The sequence below is a fragment of the Hirundo rustica genome, chromosome 1, assembly GCF_015227805.2.
Source record: "Hirundo rustica isolate bHirRus1 chromosome 1, bHirRus1.pri.v3, whole genome shotgun sequence".
In the NCBI taxonomy this organism is placed as follows: Eukaryota; Metazoa; Chordata; class Aves; order Passeriformes; family Hirundinidae; genus Hirundo; species Hirundo rustica.
This window is the reverse complement of record NC_053450.1, coordinates 71,630,569-71,646,723: the sequence shown is the minus strand read 5'-3', so window position 1 is coordinate 71,646,723 and position 16,155 is coordinate 71,630,569. Positions and strand designations below refer to the sequence as shown.

At 41.3% G+C, this 16,155-nt stretch overlaps 1 protein-coding gene across 7 annotated transcripts; it reads left to right on the top strand.

Moving 5' to 3' along the window:
• Positions 1-2,472: 2,472 nt before the first annotated feature.
• Positions 2,473-13,467, top strand: C1H7orf57 (chromosome 1 C7orf57 homolog). Of its 7 annotated transcripts, none has more exons than XM_040075128.2 (7): positions 2,473-2,633; positions 3,255-3,434; positions 3,670-3,778; positions 3,860-4,067; positions 10,185-10,285; positions 11,388-11,524; positions 13,170-13,467. In XM_040075128.2, the coding sequence occupies exons 2-7, from the start codon at positions 3,269-3,271 to the stop codon at positions 13,238-13,240; spliced, it is 792 nt and encodes a 263-aa protein (XP_039931062.1). In that variant the 5' UTR covers positions 2,473-2,633; positions 3,255-3,268; the 3' UTR covers positions 13,241-13,467. The 7 variants fall into 7 exon arrangements, with proteins under 7 accessions (XP_039931062.1, XP_039931025.1, XP_039931052.1 ...); XM_040075091.2 differs by having other exon boundaries at positions 10,170-10,285; XM_040075118.2 differs by having other exon boundaries at positions 10,170-10,285; positions 11,388-11,509; positions 13,170-13,466.
• Positions 13,468-16,155: the final 2,688 nt, after the last annotated feature.

Genomic DNA, 16,155 nt, shown 5'->3' with positions numbered 1-16,155 from the left:
TCCCAACCCCCCTATCCTTGGTCATCCAATAAAAAGCATTGAGCAGCAGCAGTTTTTGTGGGGCTGTGTTTGTGTGGGGAGGGTGGGGTTACCCCATTGTTAGGCACCTGTAATATGGATGAAGCCCATACAAGTTTCTCCTAAATCTGAAATTTATGAAAAAGAAATTTATGGAATGTGGAAAAAGGGACAGGCCACATGGAAGTATTATAGGACATTGTCAGAGTATTCAGGGATGCAGCAAGGAAGGACGAAGTCCCCTTGGAACAGAATCTGGCAAGGGATATCAAGGATAGCAAGAAGGGCTTCAGCAGGTATATCAGCAGCAAAAGGAAGATTAGAGAAAACATGAGGCCACTGCTGAATCAGATGAGAGATCATCTCTGTGGAGAAGGACCTGGGAGCCTTGGTGGATGACAAGTTGACTATGAGCCAGAAGTGTGTCCTTGGGGCCAGGAGGGCCCATAGTGTCCTGGGGTGCATTGGGAAGCGTGTGACCAGCAGGTCAAAGGAGATGATCCTGCCCCTCTATTCGGCCATAGTGAGACTACATCTGCAGTACTGTGGTTCCAGATCTGGGCTCCTCAGCACAAGAAAGACAAGGAGTTACTGGAGAGGGTCCAGCAGAAGCCACAAAGATGATTTGGGATCTGGAGCATCTCTCCAGGGAAAGACAGGGAGCTGGGCCTAAGTCTAGAGAAGACTCAGAGAGGATCTTATCAATGCAGGTGTCCAGAGGATGGTGCCAGGCTTTTCAGTGGTGCCCAGAGACAGAACAAGAAGCAATGGCCATAAACTAAAGCACAAAAAGTTCCACCTCAACCTGACCTGGAGAATTATTCTACATTCTTCTATAACTAAAAAACAAACTGTACTAACCCATTACAACGAGGAAGAACTTCTTTATATTGAGGGTGGCCAGAGCACAGGAACAGGCTGCCCAGGGAGGTTGTGTCAGCAAACATTCAAAACTCAACTGGACACATTCCTGTGTAAATTCTCTAGGTGACCCTGCCTTGGCAGGGGGGTTGGACTGATGATCTTCAGAAGTTCCTTACAACCCTAAAAATTTCATGGATTGCTAACATGTGTGGACCTGGCATACCCCACAGAATGTTGCAAACTGCCCCACAGTGCAACATGGGGTGTACCTCAACCTCAAACTGCCTCACAGAGTATCTCAACCTGCCTCACATGAATCCATGTCTGTGTGTGGGAAGAGATGTGCCTGGGGCCACGTACAGAACTGAGCAGCATCTGGTACCTCCACATATGACACAAAGCCTGGGTGAGCCCTTCAGGGACCTCCTGGTTCCTAAGCTTGCAGCTTCTGCTGCTCCTGGCCTCAGTGTTCCCCTAGGCACCAACTGTTCTGTCCCACTACCCACCATTTTCCATTTCCCCACATGTCCCACTGTCCTTCTGTCCCAAATACTTTCATCTGTCTGGCCTCTCCATTGATCGTTCTACCAGCTCTTGGCCCAACAACCCTGTCTCCTCCAACTTGTTATCCTCCATTTCTCACTGTCCCTCCATTTCCTCCACAGTCCATAGTCCCACTGTACCCCACCTTCCCTATGTTCTATACCACTCCATTTCCTCTACATCCCTACAAATCCCACAGTCTCCGTGTCCCACCATCTGTCCATCCTTTCCACATCCCAGCATCTTCATGATACATCATCCCTCCAGTTCCACCACCCCTCTAGCCCTCCATCTCCTCTATGTGTCACTGTATCCTCCATGTTCCATCACCCCACCATTTTCTTGGTGTCCTTTCATTCCTCCACATTCTTCCAGTCTCATCATCCCACTGTATCCCATCATCCTTCCATGTTGTCCAGGTCCCAGACACGGAAAGATAAAGAAGCAGCATTGGCGGATGAAGTGGCTTACCAGTTCCAGGAATACAAAGAAAAATCTCAGAAGAGGGTATTTTAAGGGCCCGAAAGGGTACCAGCGGGTTTGCAGTACATGGATGGGCCAGAAGGCAAAGATTAAATAGTACAGAATGGTAAATGCCGTGGAATAAAGGACGGACTTTACCGTGGTTTCAGCCGGGATGGAGTTTCCCAGCAGCGGCAAGGTCCAGGTGGGTGGTCACAGTGGGAGGGTGTCCTCCCCTCTTCGGGATGAAGGCGACCCGGTACGGCTGCCGCCGCTTTCCGAGCCGGGGGCGGCCCACTCCGCTCTGCGCCCCTACTGCTGCGGGAGGAGGCGAGCACCGCGCCCAGCTCCAAGCCCCGCAGGGGAAAGAGGGAGGGAAGTACCGCGGGCCGGGCTGTTCCGCTCCGCTCCCGGTCCGGCTCCGCCCGCGTCTCCCCTTGGCGGGTTGTGGGTCCCGTCTCGGGAAATCGCCCTTCGGTCTCTGCGCTGCAGCCGCGACGGCAGCGGGGGCCCCGGGCATCGTCAGCGAGAGAGCGCCGGGGCACGGACCCGCCCGGGAGGCGGCAGCGGGCGCTGCTGGTGCCTCTGCGCGCCTGGCCCCGGGGACAGGCAGCGCTCTGGGTTTTCTTGGGATTGAGCTTGGGCATAGCCAGCGCGCGCGTGTGCCAGGAGGAGCTCCTCAGCGAGCCTGGAAGTGGTGCTCTTACAGCGACGGAACGGTATTAGCTGCAGCTGGGGTCCCTCCGGTAAGTGCCTCTGCACCTTCTGTGGCACAGTACCTTGTACTGGCTTTTTCTTGTTTATTTGCCGTCCATTTTTCCCATTTTGAAGGATTTGTTCATATTTTCTTTTGCTCACTAGAAGTTGAGAAGGTATGGAGAGGTACGGTGTTTGGTGTTGTGGTTTTGGTGGTTTATTTTTTTGTTTGTTTGTTTTTTGTTTTTTTTTTAATCAGGTTTGGTTGTTTTACAAATAAAGACCTGCTAAAGGACAGCTTCTCAGCTTCTGTCTTGGCTTTTAGTTAGTGCATGTGAAGGGAAGGAAACCAAAGGCTGAAGTGTTTTTTTGCGGTCTTGTGTGCCTGTCACTGCTTTGGATGTGTCCTTGGAAATAGTTTCCTGAATGAAGAGGCACGATCCTCTGTATGAGAACACTTGAATGCTGTCTCAAAACTGAAGTTTTGCACTTGATTCTCCAGAAATTGCATGTTCTATATCCCCCAGAACGAGCAAGCCTGGTCTTTTGTCTCCATGATGAAATGTAGCGCCTCATTCAGGTTCCAGGTGGGCTCAATTTGTTAAGTTGCCTGCAAAAAGGGATGCTAGCAGTTAACTTTGCCATAAATACTTTCTTCCCCATTACTGCAGGACAGTAATACCCCATGCCACTGAAACAACTAGAGAAGAGCCCTCTTCCCTCCCAGATTCCGGGTCTCAGTGACCTTTCAAGAGCTCCCCATGAGATGCCACGATCTGGGTGCCACGGGAGGCGGATCAAAGAGAATGATTCAGCCTACCTGAGGCTGGCAAAGCAAGGAGGCCGACCTGGTAAGCATCTGTCTTGCTTCTTTGGTTTTTCTTTGTTTTTCTGGCTTTGCTTGAGTGTAGTGTGTAAAGTGCTCATAGATGCTACAGAAGGATCCTCTGGACTTTTGAAATGAACTTGGAAAAAATGAGGAAATTAATTTCTTCCTGACAAAACGGTAATCTGAAAACAAATGGAGTGCTTTTGCAAGTAGATAAGAAGTCAGAGAAGTACTGGCTTTTGTCTTTTTCTCTCCAGACCTACTGAAGCACTACACCCCTGTGGCAATGAAGTCCCCTCCAGCAGCGTATGCTGCACCTGACTGGTACTCACACTGCGCCAATCCTACAGGGATTGACAAGCCATGGTAAGATTGCTGAGGCCCAACACATCTTGGCCTCTCCCTTCACCTATTAACATTCCTGAATGCTTCTGTATTAAAATGCAGGACTTGTATACCTCGTGCAAACAAGCGTCAAATCTTTGCCTTCAGGAGCTGTGTTTCTTCTCTGCCGGATTATATGGTTCACAGAGAATTTATGGCTGATGACCATCCAGGTAACAGTTATGAGACAAGAAGAGGGCCTTTTGACTTTGATACAAAAAGTGTTTGGCAGCGGGAAGCTGAGGACAAAGAAAGTGCAGAGAAAAAGAAGGTAGGATGGAGACGCACCCTGTGATGATGCTTTGTTTGTAGAGCTTGTGAACATATCTCTGTCTGGACCTGCTGCTTCTTACAGGAGGGAAGCTGTTATCCATGAGAGTTTCTATATTCCAGAATAAATTTTTATATTGCACTTAGAGAACAAGAAGAAAGCCATGTTTTCTTAAGTGCTGCAGGTGTAGCATAAGAACCAAAAATGCAGTTCCCTATCACACTATATGGTAAATATACTTCTGTATAAATAAAAAGCAGTAGTTAGTTATGATCTTCTTATGCTTTATTTCCCCTGCAATTCATTCTTGGTGAAGAGACATCTTGTTTAGTAATTTTGGGTGAGGATAAAAGAAGATAAGAACAAGAAGCTATTCTGAAAAAGGAGTTTAATTTAGTTTGAAATGCAAGGGAGTTCCCAAAGGTATTTGCAAGCTGTCTTTGAATGAAAGATGTATCCAAGACAAAGTAAGTATAGCACCAGCTATGCCCCAAACAAACCTTTCTGTACTGATATTGGTGTTTTGTCACGGAGACCTCTGTGCTATCCTCCCGGCCCCTTCCCAATTTAGAAGCTGAAGCCTTATGTTTTTTAAATAGCCTCATTTACCATAGGCCTTTGGGGTATACTGGGAAAGGCATTTGATATACTTGAACACTAGTACCCACCTTCTTGAATAGAAGAGCAGATGTTGGTCATTTTACAAAAAAAGTCTTCAGCCTTTGCTGAGATGAATAACTAGTGCAAATTAAGAATGATGTCTTGTGTAAACGGGAAGACCTCATTACTGAATAGGCTCAGGAAAGTTTACCGAATCAGTGGCAACAGGCAATCGAGCAACATATGTTTAAACTGTAATTTGCCTGATGCTTGTAGGTGAAGCTTCTTTTTTTTTTTCAATCATAGATTTAAGCACTGAAAATAAAAAACTTGACATGCTGCAGTGCCTTTTAAAGGAACTGAACTAGGACAGAGAGGAAGTGCTGTTCTTCAGTCTCTTACTTAAGAACCTATTCTATTCAGTGCTCTAAGAGTCAAACTTAACTTTGATAACAGTAATTCAAGCCCATGTGCTGACTTGTAAAGTGCAGCTGAGGTTAATTTCAGTTTTGGTGGAGTTTGGTTGAGACCCAGTTTAGTTCAGTCATGTGTCTGAAAGTTTCATGTGCTCCCAGTTTCACTCAGTCACGTGCTTTATTTATGACTAAGTGCAGAGTGAATATATGTTATATATTCAGCTCAGATTGTAAATATGCCGAGGCCCTCATATATAATTTATGCTATTCTGAAAGCTGGAGTTTTGTCTAAGGTTCTAAATCTACCAAGTCTTTTTCTTAAAGATGAGGTGTGAAGACAGATTCTGTGTTGCTGGGTTTAGCTCTACCTCTGTACCACCATCTCTCATTTGACTGTGCTTCACAGTATCTTTGTTGTACACTGAAAAGCATATCGTGTATCTTGAAATGCCACATGGTGCTTCTTTCACAGCTACTTCTTGAATATCCTCTTTTGGGAAGTTTCTATCCCATGCTCTTAGAGTACCTTCCCAAAGAGTCTTTCAAGTGAGACAATGGAGCTAGACCTACCAAAGAGTCTTAATTTTAGCTTTTTGCCATACATCCTGTATGTTGAAAGGTAAGAATAATGTATTCCAAAACACCACAGACAAATTTCTAAGGAATATTCAATTTATTTATTTGACTACATGATGACACTGCAGCAGCAAACTACCTCAAGTATTTCTGGTAGTATGAGACTGAATGTATTGAAAATATTTTTCAGTCCAGTGTGACTAAGCTGTTATTCAGAAGAGACATGCATGATGCAATTGTGGAGTTAAATCCCAAAGGTCTCCCTTAGGAACAAGTGCAAAACCATTTAACCTCTAAGGGCACCTCCTCTGCTCTGTTTGGTAAACATTGCTCCCAAGTGGGCCCTTGCTCTGAAGGTTTAAGACTTTATGATGTTTTGTTCTGAAATATTAAAATCTCCACCATTCTTTGTGGTTATTGCTGTGTAAAGGAGAACTGGAGATCTGGGGGACCATTACATGGTTCTCCATGCCTCAGGATGGATCCTGTAGTTCCTCCCTAATGCCTTAATCACAGCAAGAAGTCTTATTCTTCTGGAAATTTTGCAAATCAACAAAAAGTATTAGTGTATGAAGGATTTAGCCTTTGTGATCATGGCAAAGTGATGGACTTTGGGAGAAGCAGCCCACAGAAATCTCACAAGGCTTAATAAGACCAAGAGCAAGGTCCTGCCCCTGTGCTGGGACAGCCCCTGTTATCAGCACAGGCTGGGGGATGAACAGATCCAGAGCAGCCCTGCCCAGAAGGACTCAGGGTGCTGGTGGGTGGGAGGCTGGACATGACCCAGCAATTGACACCCACAGCCTGGAAAGCCAAACGTGTCCTGGGCTGCATCCAAAGCAGCGTGGGCAGCAGGGGAGGGAGGGGATTCTGACCCTCTGCTCTGCTCTGGTGACACACCATTTGGAGTGCTGCATCCAGCTCTGGGGGCCCCAGCACAGGGAGGACAGGGAGCTGGAGGAGTCCAGAGGAAGGCACAAAGATGATCAGAGAAATGGAGCATCTCTCCTATGAAGAAAGGCTGAGAGAATTTGTTCTGAATTGTTCATCCAGGAGAAGAGAAGGCTTTGGGGTGGCCTAATTGTGACATGAAGGGACCCTGAAAAAAAGATAGAGAGGGACTTTTTACAAGGGCATGGAGTGACAGGACAAGGGGGAATGGATTCAAACTCAAAGAGTAGGGTTAGACTAGATGTAAGGAAAAAAATCTTTACTGTGAGAGTGGTGAGGCAGTGGCACAAGTTCCCAGTGAAGTTGTGGATGCCCTGTCCCCAGAAGTGTTCAAAGTCAGGCTGGATAGAGCTCTGAGCAACCTGGTCCGGTGAAAGGTGTCCCTGTGGCAGGGGAGGTGGAACTAGATGACCTTCAAGGACCCTTCAAGCCAAACTGTTCTGTGATTCTGTGATCCTTTTGCCTGTCCATCTTATGGCCCAGCTGGGTTGGGTTGAAAAAGCGGTGACTTAAGAAGGAGAGAGGCCTACATGGGTGAGAGGTCAGTTGAAGGAGTCATCAGGGTTTGCATCAGCAATTGGCAATATCCCTGTGGCACCAGTAAGATTACTCCCTTATCTCCAAAGTGCTTTCTTTCCGGCACTTGCCTGAAATGTCTGTATATATATGCATATGTACTTAGGTATGTATGTGCTATAGCAAGATGGTTGCTCTTCTGAGGTCAGGATTTTACCTCAGAGAGAGATTTGAAATGTAATCTAGAACTTTGTCGTTGATCACACCGGAGCCAGGATTTCATCTGGAGGCTTTTATCTTACCATGCTGGCTGCAGATATCCATTGTTCTTCATATACTAGCCAGGCACAATCCATGTTCTATGTCATGCTTCTTGAAGCCAAGATTAATAAATGTGTATTTATGATAAACATAGTAATTTTTAGGGTATATTGTTGCCATCTCTACACAGAGGGAGAAAACACTTTAAACCAAGAACATTCCCTGGGTAGTTTGTAAAAAAATGCCCTGTGTAGTTTGTTTTATCTGGGAAAGTTGATGGCTGCTAAATAGAGGCTTGTCAAAGGGAAAAAGCACCCTCAGCTGTAATCATTGGAGTATAGTGCCACAAGGGTTTGCTTTTAATGCTAAATTTGCCCAGCAAAGTAACAAATAGTACCTGAACAGATTACAGGTGCCCTCCAAAGCCAAATTCTGATCTGTTCCCTTGCTACTTTTGTCATTCATTAGTTTACTTGAATAGTAGAAAGTGTTTTGGTCCCTGCAGTTTATGCTAGTCTCTCATTTAATGCCAAGAAAGGCAGTATTTAAAACAATGCTCTTGGTCACAGCCTTCCAGACTTTTCTCTTTGTCTTTCCTCTCCCCTTTTCTTTTCTTGACTTTATTTTGGACAGCTTGAACCTTATTCTGTCTCTAGTCAAAATCTCTCTAGCTTCTGCTCTCCCCTTGTCCTTTAATCAACTCTTTCATTACTAGACCTCCTTTCCTGGTGTTTCTGTTCAATGCCAAGAGGAAAAATCTCATTTCTCTCCATTTGCTATTAGTGTATCCTGACTATCAAATTGAGTTGTGTTTCTGTGTTGCTCTGCGTGCCATCCTGCCTTCAGCATGTGGCAAATGTTACCTGAGGTTGTTTTTGTCAGTTGAAACTGTAGGTAATTGTGTCCTGGGTCTGACACTTGCATGTCAAATCTGAAGTGGTCCAGTCTAGTGAGAGACGGAGGACAGTGTTATCATTTGGGCATGATAGGATGGCATTTTTGAAATGTAAAGCACAAATAGGCTGCTTCAGCAAACAGTGTGAACAAACTTCAAAAGCAGTTCTATGCAGCTAATGTGGTTTTTAACCTACAGGTTGGACAAAGAGCGTCCTTTTCATCTCACATAGCTGCCTCTGATATTGCTGCATGCTCTTGCTAATCTCATCTCTTTTTCTTTGACAAATGTCCCAGTCTGACTCCACTGAAGTCTGAAGGAGTTTCAACACTGACTTTACATGTGTTTGCATTGGCATCCTGGCTCAGAATCACCACAACTGTCTGTCCTAGGCTTCACTTTCTTCCAGATAATAAGAAAATTTATATTCTCTGAACATTCATATCTATTTTTTTTAGTGGCTTCTAAATTATTTCATTGATTAGATGTATTCAAAGGCCATTATTCTTTTATTTGCTCTTTCTGTACTCAGTGTGCACAGGCTCCTTGAGAAGTCCTTGGAGAAGATTTTGGAATCTTCACCTTATAGAGGTTTTCATGGGTGTTTTGTAGTGTCTGCAATCCAAGTGTGACTGCTGTTGATGCATCTAAGTTTTGCACTTCATGCTCTTTTGCTCTGTTAACTGTATTGCAGGTAGCTATGTCCACATAGGTGGAAGGCATGGTTATCCTTAATGTACGTTTGTAGAGCAATGCATTTCACTTTTAGTTACCCTGTCCTGTTTTTTTCTAAATAACCTGCAACTAGTATATGTTATTCCATGGGGCGCTCTCCTGTGTTGTATGTTTAGAAAAGAAAATGGTCAAATAATCTGTAAATTCTAATTAAAAGGATATATTAGTGTAACACAAAAACTTTGTTAAAAAGCTTTGAAAATTTTGTGCTATCTTCAGGACTTCCCCCTTGTCCCCTTCATACAACAAAGCAAGCTGTAAGTAGTCTTTAAAGATTTTTTTTTTTTTAACTCATAATTTCTTAGCAACTATCAGTGAAAAATACCTGGGAGTTGTTGAGGATATTTAATTTCATCCTTTCATTTGAGAGGGAAGTAAGTTGACCCTTAAGTAGCTTTTGTTTTTGATCAAAGTTAAAATTAAGGACTTTGGTATGTGTTGCTCACGTTTCTCCACTACTGATAGGTTTTCCCACTTTCAGTTCTGGAGTGTTTGTTGTCTTTCCCTGGTTTTCTAGGCGTCATCTTTCAGTCTTTCAGTCAACATCAAGGTTCTTTACCTGTCATTGGAAAGATGATACAAGTAAAATATATTTTTCTGTTGTAGGCTTCCCCCAATATATATGTATTGGTTTGAACATCAAACCTCTAATTAATTTACTACAACAGTTTTCTATTCATTATATAGGATGTTATATGCTTTTTGTTAAAAAACAAAAACCAAGCAAACTAAAAAAGAAGTAGCAATTAAACTCTAATTAATTTCTAGTCCTCATGACTTTAGTAAGGCTGGTCTGTTTTTATATTCTGCATACAGAGAAATGGACCGAGATGAGGTTGCAATGGATAAGTTTGAATTTGAAGTTTAATTTTGGGTAGGAGTGTGCTGTGCAGGGAAGGCTTGTGGAGAGAGCAAACAGTTAATCCCATGTAGAATAACTAACTAAGGTTGTTCTAGTATTTAGTATCTAGCTGCTTCATCTTTTGTTATTCCTCAATATTCCATTACTATTACTTATGGAAATAATGTAGCTAAGACATGGAAATTTGAACACATTTAGGTCTTAATTATCACCCTCAGTTATGAAGGCTATGCTATCATATAATCTTGGTTATCTTTTTCATAACTCCTTTTTTTTTTTTTTGAGCTAAGATTTCTCTAATACAGGTAAAGCTCCCACCTATAAGCCCTAAATATCCAAGCAGAATGCCACCTGTTTCTACAAACAAGGAATTTAGTGGAGCAAATAAGCTTTCCTTCCCACCCATGTAAGTAGCACATTTATGAAGATCATTAAACAACTAAGCCTGCAGCTATTCATGTGTACAAGTAAAATTGCTCCTTGTGAAATTGCAGGAATTAATGGATATGGGTATGGACCTTGTGGATCTTTATTGCTGTTAAATTTGCTATCATATGTGATGCTAAAATAGTTTTAAAAGCATCTGAAACAACTGAAATAACTACTTTAACTCATATATGAAAACTATTCAACATAACTTTGTGTTTGGAAAACCAAGCATAGAGTTGCATATCTTCATGTAGCAGATTTCTATGGTATTCTAAATTGGGATTTTTCTCTAATACCAGTGAACAGGTGAAAATGATAATCTGTATTCTTAGTTCTGTCAGTGTAGGTTACAGGGAAACAAGTAGGACTGACACTTCAAGGAAAGACATAAACTGTAGCCATTATAATGTTGGACATAGCAAAAATACTCTAATGAACACCTGGAAGAGGTGTTTTAAGCAAATTTTTGTCATACGTGATGTGATGTAATCACATCATCGGCTGTGTGCACAGCTGAATTGTTTCTGCATACTTTGTCTTAAAAATTTATTGTGCAGTCATCAGTAATCCTAATACGTTTTAGAACGATGTTAATGCTGCCAAATTAAACTGTCAAATGAATTTAAGATAAAATTTGTGACATAATGCATAATTTGTGACATTTTATGCACCACAGAGTGAGTACTGTCAGCCTTTTTCACTTACACTTTCTTTGTGGGATTTCCCTTTCGCAATTTTTGTGTTTAAGACCAGAACTGTGCAAGCATTACACCTGTAAAATTCCAGTGAAACAGATGGCTCTTCTCATGTAAATTTACACAGTACTAAATCAGGCATAGTTTTGTTCTTTTGTTTGTTCGTTTATTTTTTGGTTTTTCTTCTTAGATGATTACATGTCGAATATATGTTTTGTTATTTATAAACAAATTATAAGGCTATAAATGGTTGCATTTTTAGATTAATGTTTTAATTAGAAACAAATTATAATGCTTTTTCTGTGCAAAATACAATTTCTCCACCTAGCCCCCGTTTTTGTTTACTTTTGCTTTTGTTTTCCTTTAATGTATTTGTACTTACAGGCCTGCTCAGAGAAAAAGTGAAGCAGTAAATTTTAGCAAATTAATAAGCAACGGTTATGGGACTGACTGGTTTCAGCAGTGTACTGGATGGGAAAAAACGATTGAAGAAACATCAGAAAATAGTGAGTGCTCTGAAGGTAACGTTATTGAAAGCTGTTTTAAATTGAGCTGGGCTCTCAAGATAACAGCAGAGGGCAGCCTCAGTATTTGTGAGGCTCCCTGAATATGTTGAGATGTTAGAGTCGAGAGTTTTCTCTCACACAAAGTCCTGTACCAGGGTTAAAAGATGAACGGAACTTGCAGCTTTTTGGTCTTTAGAGATGTTTTTTCAGTTTCTTATCTCAAGGTCTGCACATCGCTAACAACTAGCTTAACACGCTGGAAAACACAGCTGGCAAGAATGCCAGCCAGCCAGAGAATTCCAAGGTCTTTTAAAGGTTTCTAGTCCAATTAACTCTTAAAATGTACTATATTTACAGTTTTGTGCCAATAATTGCTACCTATTTTAAACACGCAATTTCTACATCAAACTCATTCTCCCAATGTCTTTGTGACACTGTCACAGCAGAAAATGGAGTAGAAGAAGATGAGACACCACCTAAAATCTTCCATCTTGCTCTCATCTATCTCCATTCTAAAACCCCAAAACCACAAATGTTCACCCTGTGACAAACTAAACTACTATTTATTTCAAATCTTTGTTGCTTTTAATTAATCTCTAAGTGTTAGAAGATTTTCCCATGTACTAAGGTCAAAGGCAATGCTTTCCTGGGGCCCCAGCCACGGTCTCAGACCCCCCAGGGCAGTTCGAGGGATTTTCCATGAGCCCTGGACTCCAACAGTGAGACACATTGAATTATTGTGCTTAGTTTACAATACCCTATGACCAGCTAAAGAAAGGAGTGCTCCTGTTTGTAGTCAGCGAAGGCAGGTGCTTTCATGGGCTTTTTTCATCTCTACAATTGCAGTATGCTCTGTTCCAATCCAGGGGCTTCTGTGTTCTCATCCAGGGGCTTCTCTGTGGTGTGTTTCTGTAAAATGCTGCAGAGACACAGCCAGCCTGCCTAGATTTAAGCAGACTGTAAAATATTTGTTGCATCTTTGTTAGGAACATTCTTTTGCCCCTAATATTTTTCTGAAAACTTCTGTCAAAAGTGTCATTGATACTCCTGTTTAAGAAATAAATCTCTGTAGAAATTTGTCAAAATAACATAACATGAAAAAAAATTGAAATTGCTTCTATTGCCTTTGTTTGCAATCATAGCTATTCTGATTGAGATTGGTTCTGTACCTCAGTATAAAAGGAGATTGCTTTTAATGCTCTTAACAATATGGTTTCATCCAGACGTGTATCTTCATTCAGTTTTGACCTTGTCCTTTTCATTCTTTTAGGTAATTGCTGAAGGCAGTGCTTTTACATTTTCCCACCTGTGTACTTTTTCATTTGTTCATCCAAGGCAATTGGCAGCATGAGCACTTTGCAGCTCCCTTTTGAGATGGAGCTTTCTCTGTTCTCACTTGCACAGAATAAGTCCTAGACACATCAGGAAGGAGATACACCCATTCCATATGCAAATCTGTAATCCCTTTGTTTTGGGATATTTTGCATCCTATTGCAAATTTCTTAGGTAGCTTGTTTATCTTTTAAATTCAAAATTAAAAGTAGGGGAATTTATGTGTATTTTGACGTGAGGACGGAACCATGAATTTTAGCTGACCTTTATTATTATGGTTAAAGTTATCCTGTAAAGTTTAATTTTTTTTTCTTTTTTTCTATTGCAGATTCAGAACAATCTGAATCACCACCAGCAAGCAATGAGTTAAAGCCACCATTTCAGCGATGCAATAAGTAACTTGAAAGACTGCTGGGGAAACTAAAGCCTTGTGTTGCTTATATAGCCTTCTATTTACATGTTGGCTAGGTTATTTTTGTAATTTAACTCATCCCTGATTGAGAATTTGCGAGATGGATGAACTTCATTAGACTTGATTACAGCATATTTTAAAGAACAGGCAACAGCTGTCAGTGCTTAATCCTAGAGCTTTTCTTACTGTAATATACAAAATAAAGCAAAACTGAGTTTTCTCCTGCACAAGACTCCTGCTGCTTTGCTGTTCTCAAACAAGGTTACCATATTGCTGCTGACTTGACCAGACACAGGCATGCTATTGATGTGTCCAAATCAGCAAGTTTCTTCAGTTAAGTACAGCTGTACTCATGAATTATTCCACTAAGAAAGGTGAAGGGGAACTGTGTGGTATGGGATGAAATGTGGATAGAAAGAATTGAACTGTGTTGATACTTGCAGTAAAAAAGTCAAACCTTCACTGAAAAGACTGCTTCTTCATCCCAAAACTCATTTACCTTGAACAGATACTCGGCTTTCTAGGACAGTTCTATTGCTGTGCCTTCTGCTCAGGAATTAGTTGGTCAGTCATAGTGTTCAACCACATAATTAAAGACTTGGTGGCATTTCCTGGTATGGTCTTGTTGACTAGAAGCTGAATTGTGCTGTCTATGCTAACTCAGCTATCTATGATGTCTGCACTTTCAGCTGTTAGATAAAAGAGTTATCTATCCTGAAGTCTTGACTGCAACAAAAATATATGGTAGATCACTGTGTTTATTCACACCAGCAGAAGTTTGTACTTTGAAATAGCAATGAGTAGAAGTTGCACTTTAATATTTTGAAAAAGTTAAGATATACTGATATTTCAACACTGGCTATTTTATCTACTTGGATTAGGATATACCCCTGAAATCTTATTAATAATTAAATATTGATTATAAAGTCCACTAGAAAGTGGATGCAATTTCATTGCTACGTTTTTTGCTAATACCATGAATAGTAAACTCTTAATTTTTAGAATTTCCTCTTCAGATTATATTCAGTACCTCTTACATCTTTGAATCCAAGTCTTGAAGATTCTAAAATATATTACTAACTATAGATTTCTTTGAACAGAACGTTTATAGAGTATTTGGCTTAATACTTCTCTTCTTTAGAACTTTGATGTAAAAATGGATTGGAAATAGGTGAACCATGGCTAATCTGAACCCTCAAAATTTTCAGCAAACTGTAGAAATTCTGCTGTTGGTGTTGTTAGACCTAGCACCTGAGTCCATCTTTGCTATCCATTATTTTGAACAATTCAATGAAGTTGTATTACAAAAAATTAAAAGGCTAAAACATATGCAAATGCTTAAATGTACAGTTATTGGCTACTCAGCAAACTTTTCTAAATTAAAAAAAAAGCTTACATCAAGCTTTGTATGCATCAAGCTATGTATGCATTAACTTTAGTGGTGTGTGAGATTACTTACCTTGTATCTGTTTTCACTTATAATTTGTGTTGTGGATTATGTCTGGATACACTGAAACCATTAATTCTGCTGTGAAGGCAGAGCTTTTGGGGAAATGGGGTTTTCTAGCCTAGGGTCTCAGGGGATGCCAGAGTTGGAGCTCACAGCATTAAAACCTGACCAGTTGTGATGAATTGACCTTGGCAGGACATCAGGTGCCTTCCTAGCCTCTCTATCACTATCATTCCCAGCAGGACATGGGAGAGAAAATAAGATAGAACATAACTCATAGGAGTGACTCCAGTAAAGGGCAAGAGAGCTGGTGAAGGTTCTGCAGAGTAAGTCCTATGAGGAGCACCTGAGGGAGCTGGGGTTGTTTAGCCTGAAGAAAAAGAGGCTCAGGGGTGACCTTATCACTCTCTACAACTTCCTGAAAGGTGGTTGTAGCCAGGTGGGGGTTAGTCTCTCCCTGCCAACCAGTGACAGAATGAGAGGAAACAGACAGGGGAGATTCAGGTTGGACATCAGGAAGAATTTCTTCACTGAAAAGGAGGTTAAGTATTGGAATGAGCTGTCCAGAGAAGTGATGGAGTCACCATCCTTAGAAGTGTTCAAGAAACAATCATCCATGACAGTGCTATGGCTTAGTTGACAAGGTGATATTCACTGGAACGTTGGACTTGATAATCTTGGTGGTCTTTTATAAGTTAAATGATTGCCATTAATGTGTATTCAGCTTTCCTTAGTCAAGCCAAGGAGAGGTTTGATTTGCACTGTTGATCAACTGAGTCTGAATAGATCACAGTTTGAATACTGTGAGTTAGAATATTAACAGCATGAGATTTCTTTTCAGAAGAACAGGGTGGGGTGTGATCCTGGAATCTGTGCATTCAGAATAACAGAGAGCTGCAGCAGACACATAACTTGCCTGTTCTCCAAGGCACGTGAAGTCAAAGTAGTGTAACAAATCAAAAAGCTCCAGCTGAACTCAAGGATGGAAGTGTGCTGCTTGAATTCACCTTATTGCAGTTATCACATTGTTCTGTTTACTTCTGAGTCAATGCACTCATGCAGCTGGCAGTTTTCAAAGTCACCAACAATTCCATGTAGAAGCAGTGGAAACTTCTGTTTTCCATTTCTGTTTTTCAGAGAAATGCCAAAGTCAAAAGCTGGGTGCTTATTACAAAATCTTGCCTTATTGTTTTAAATGCTGAAACATTTGTTTCATTGCCTTGTGCTCTATTTCTGCTCTGAATGCCTTTTGAATACTAATTGCTTTCCAAGCCCAAAGATGAAAGTGCAGTTACATTTTATGAATCGCATCCAAGTATACTGAGTATGTGAATGTTTCTAAAAGAGAATTCCCGATAAAGATTTAACAATAACTTGGTAGTTTAGTGACCAGAGAGTAATTTTCCTTTTATATACAGCCATTTCACTCTAGTGAAGACTAATATATATCTA

Excerpts from the sequence above, each read along its gene's own strand:
- C1H7orf57 (XM_040075091.2), top strand. The coding sequence starts at position 3,269 with ATGCCACTGAAACAACTAGAGAAGAGCCCTCTTCCCTCCCAGATTCCG. Across the intron at positions 3,779-3,859 it reads ACAGGGATTGACAAGCCATG|GACTTGTATACCTCGTGCAA; the intron begins GTAAGATTGCTG and ends ATTAAAATGCAG. Across the intron at positions 10,286-11,387 it reads AAGCTTTCCTTCCCACCCAT|GCCTGCTCAGAGAAAAAGTG; the intron begins GTAAGTAGCACA and ends TTGTACTTACAG.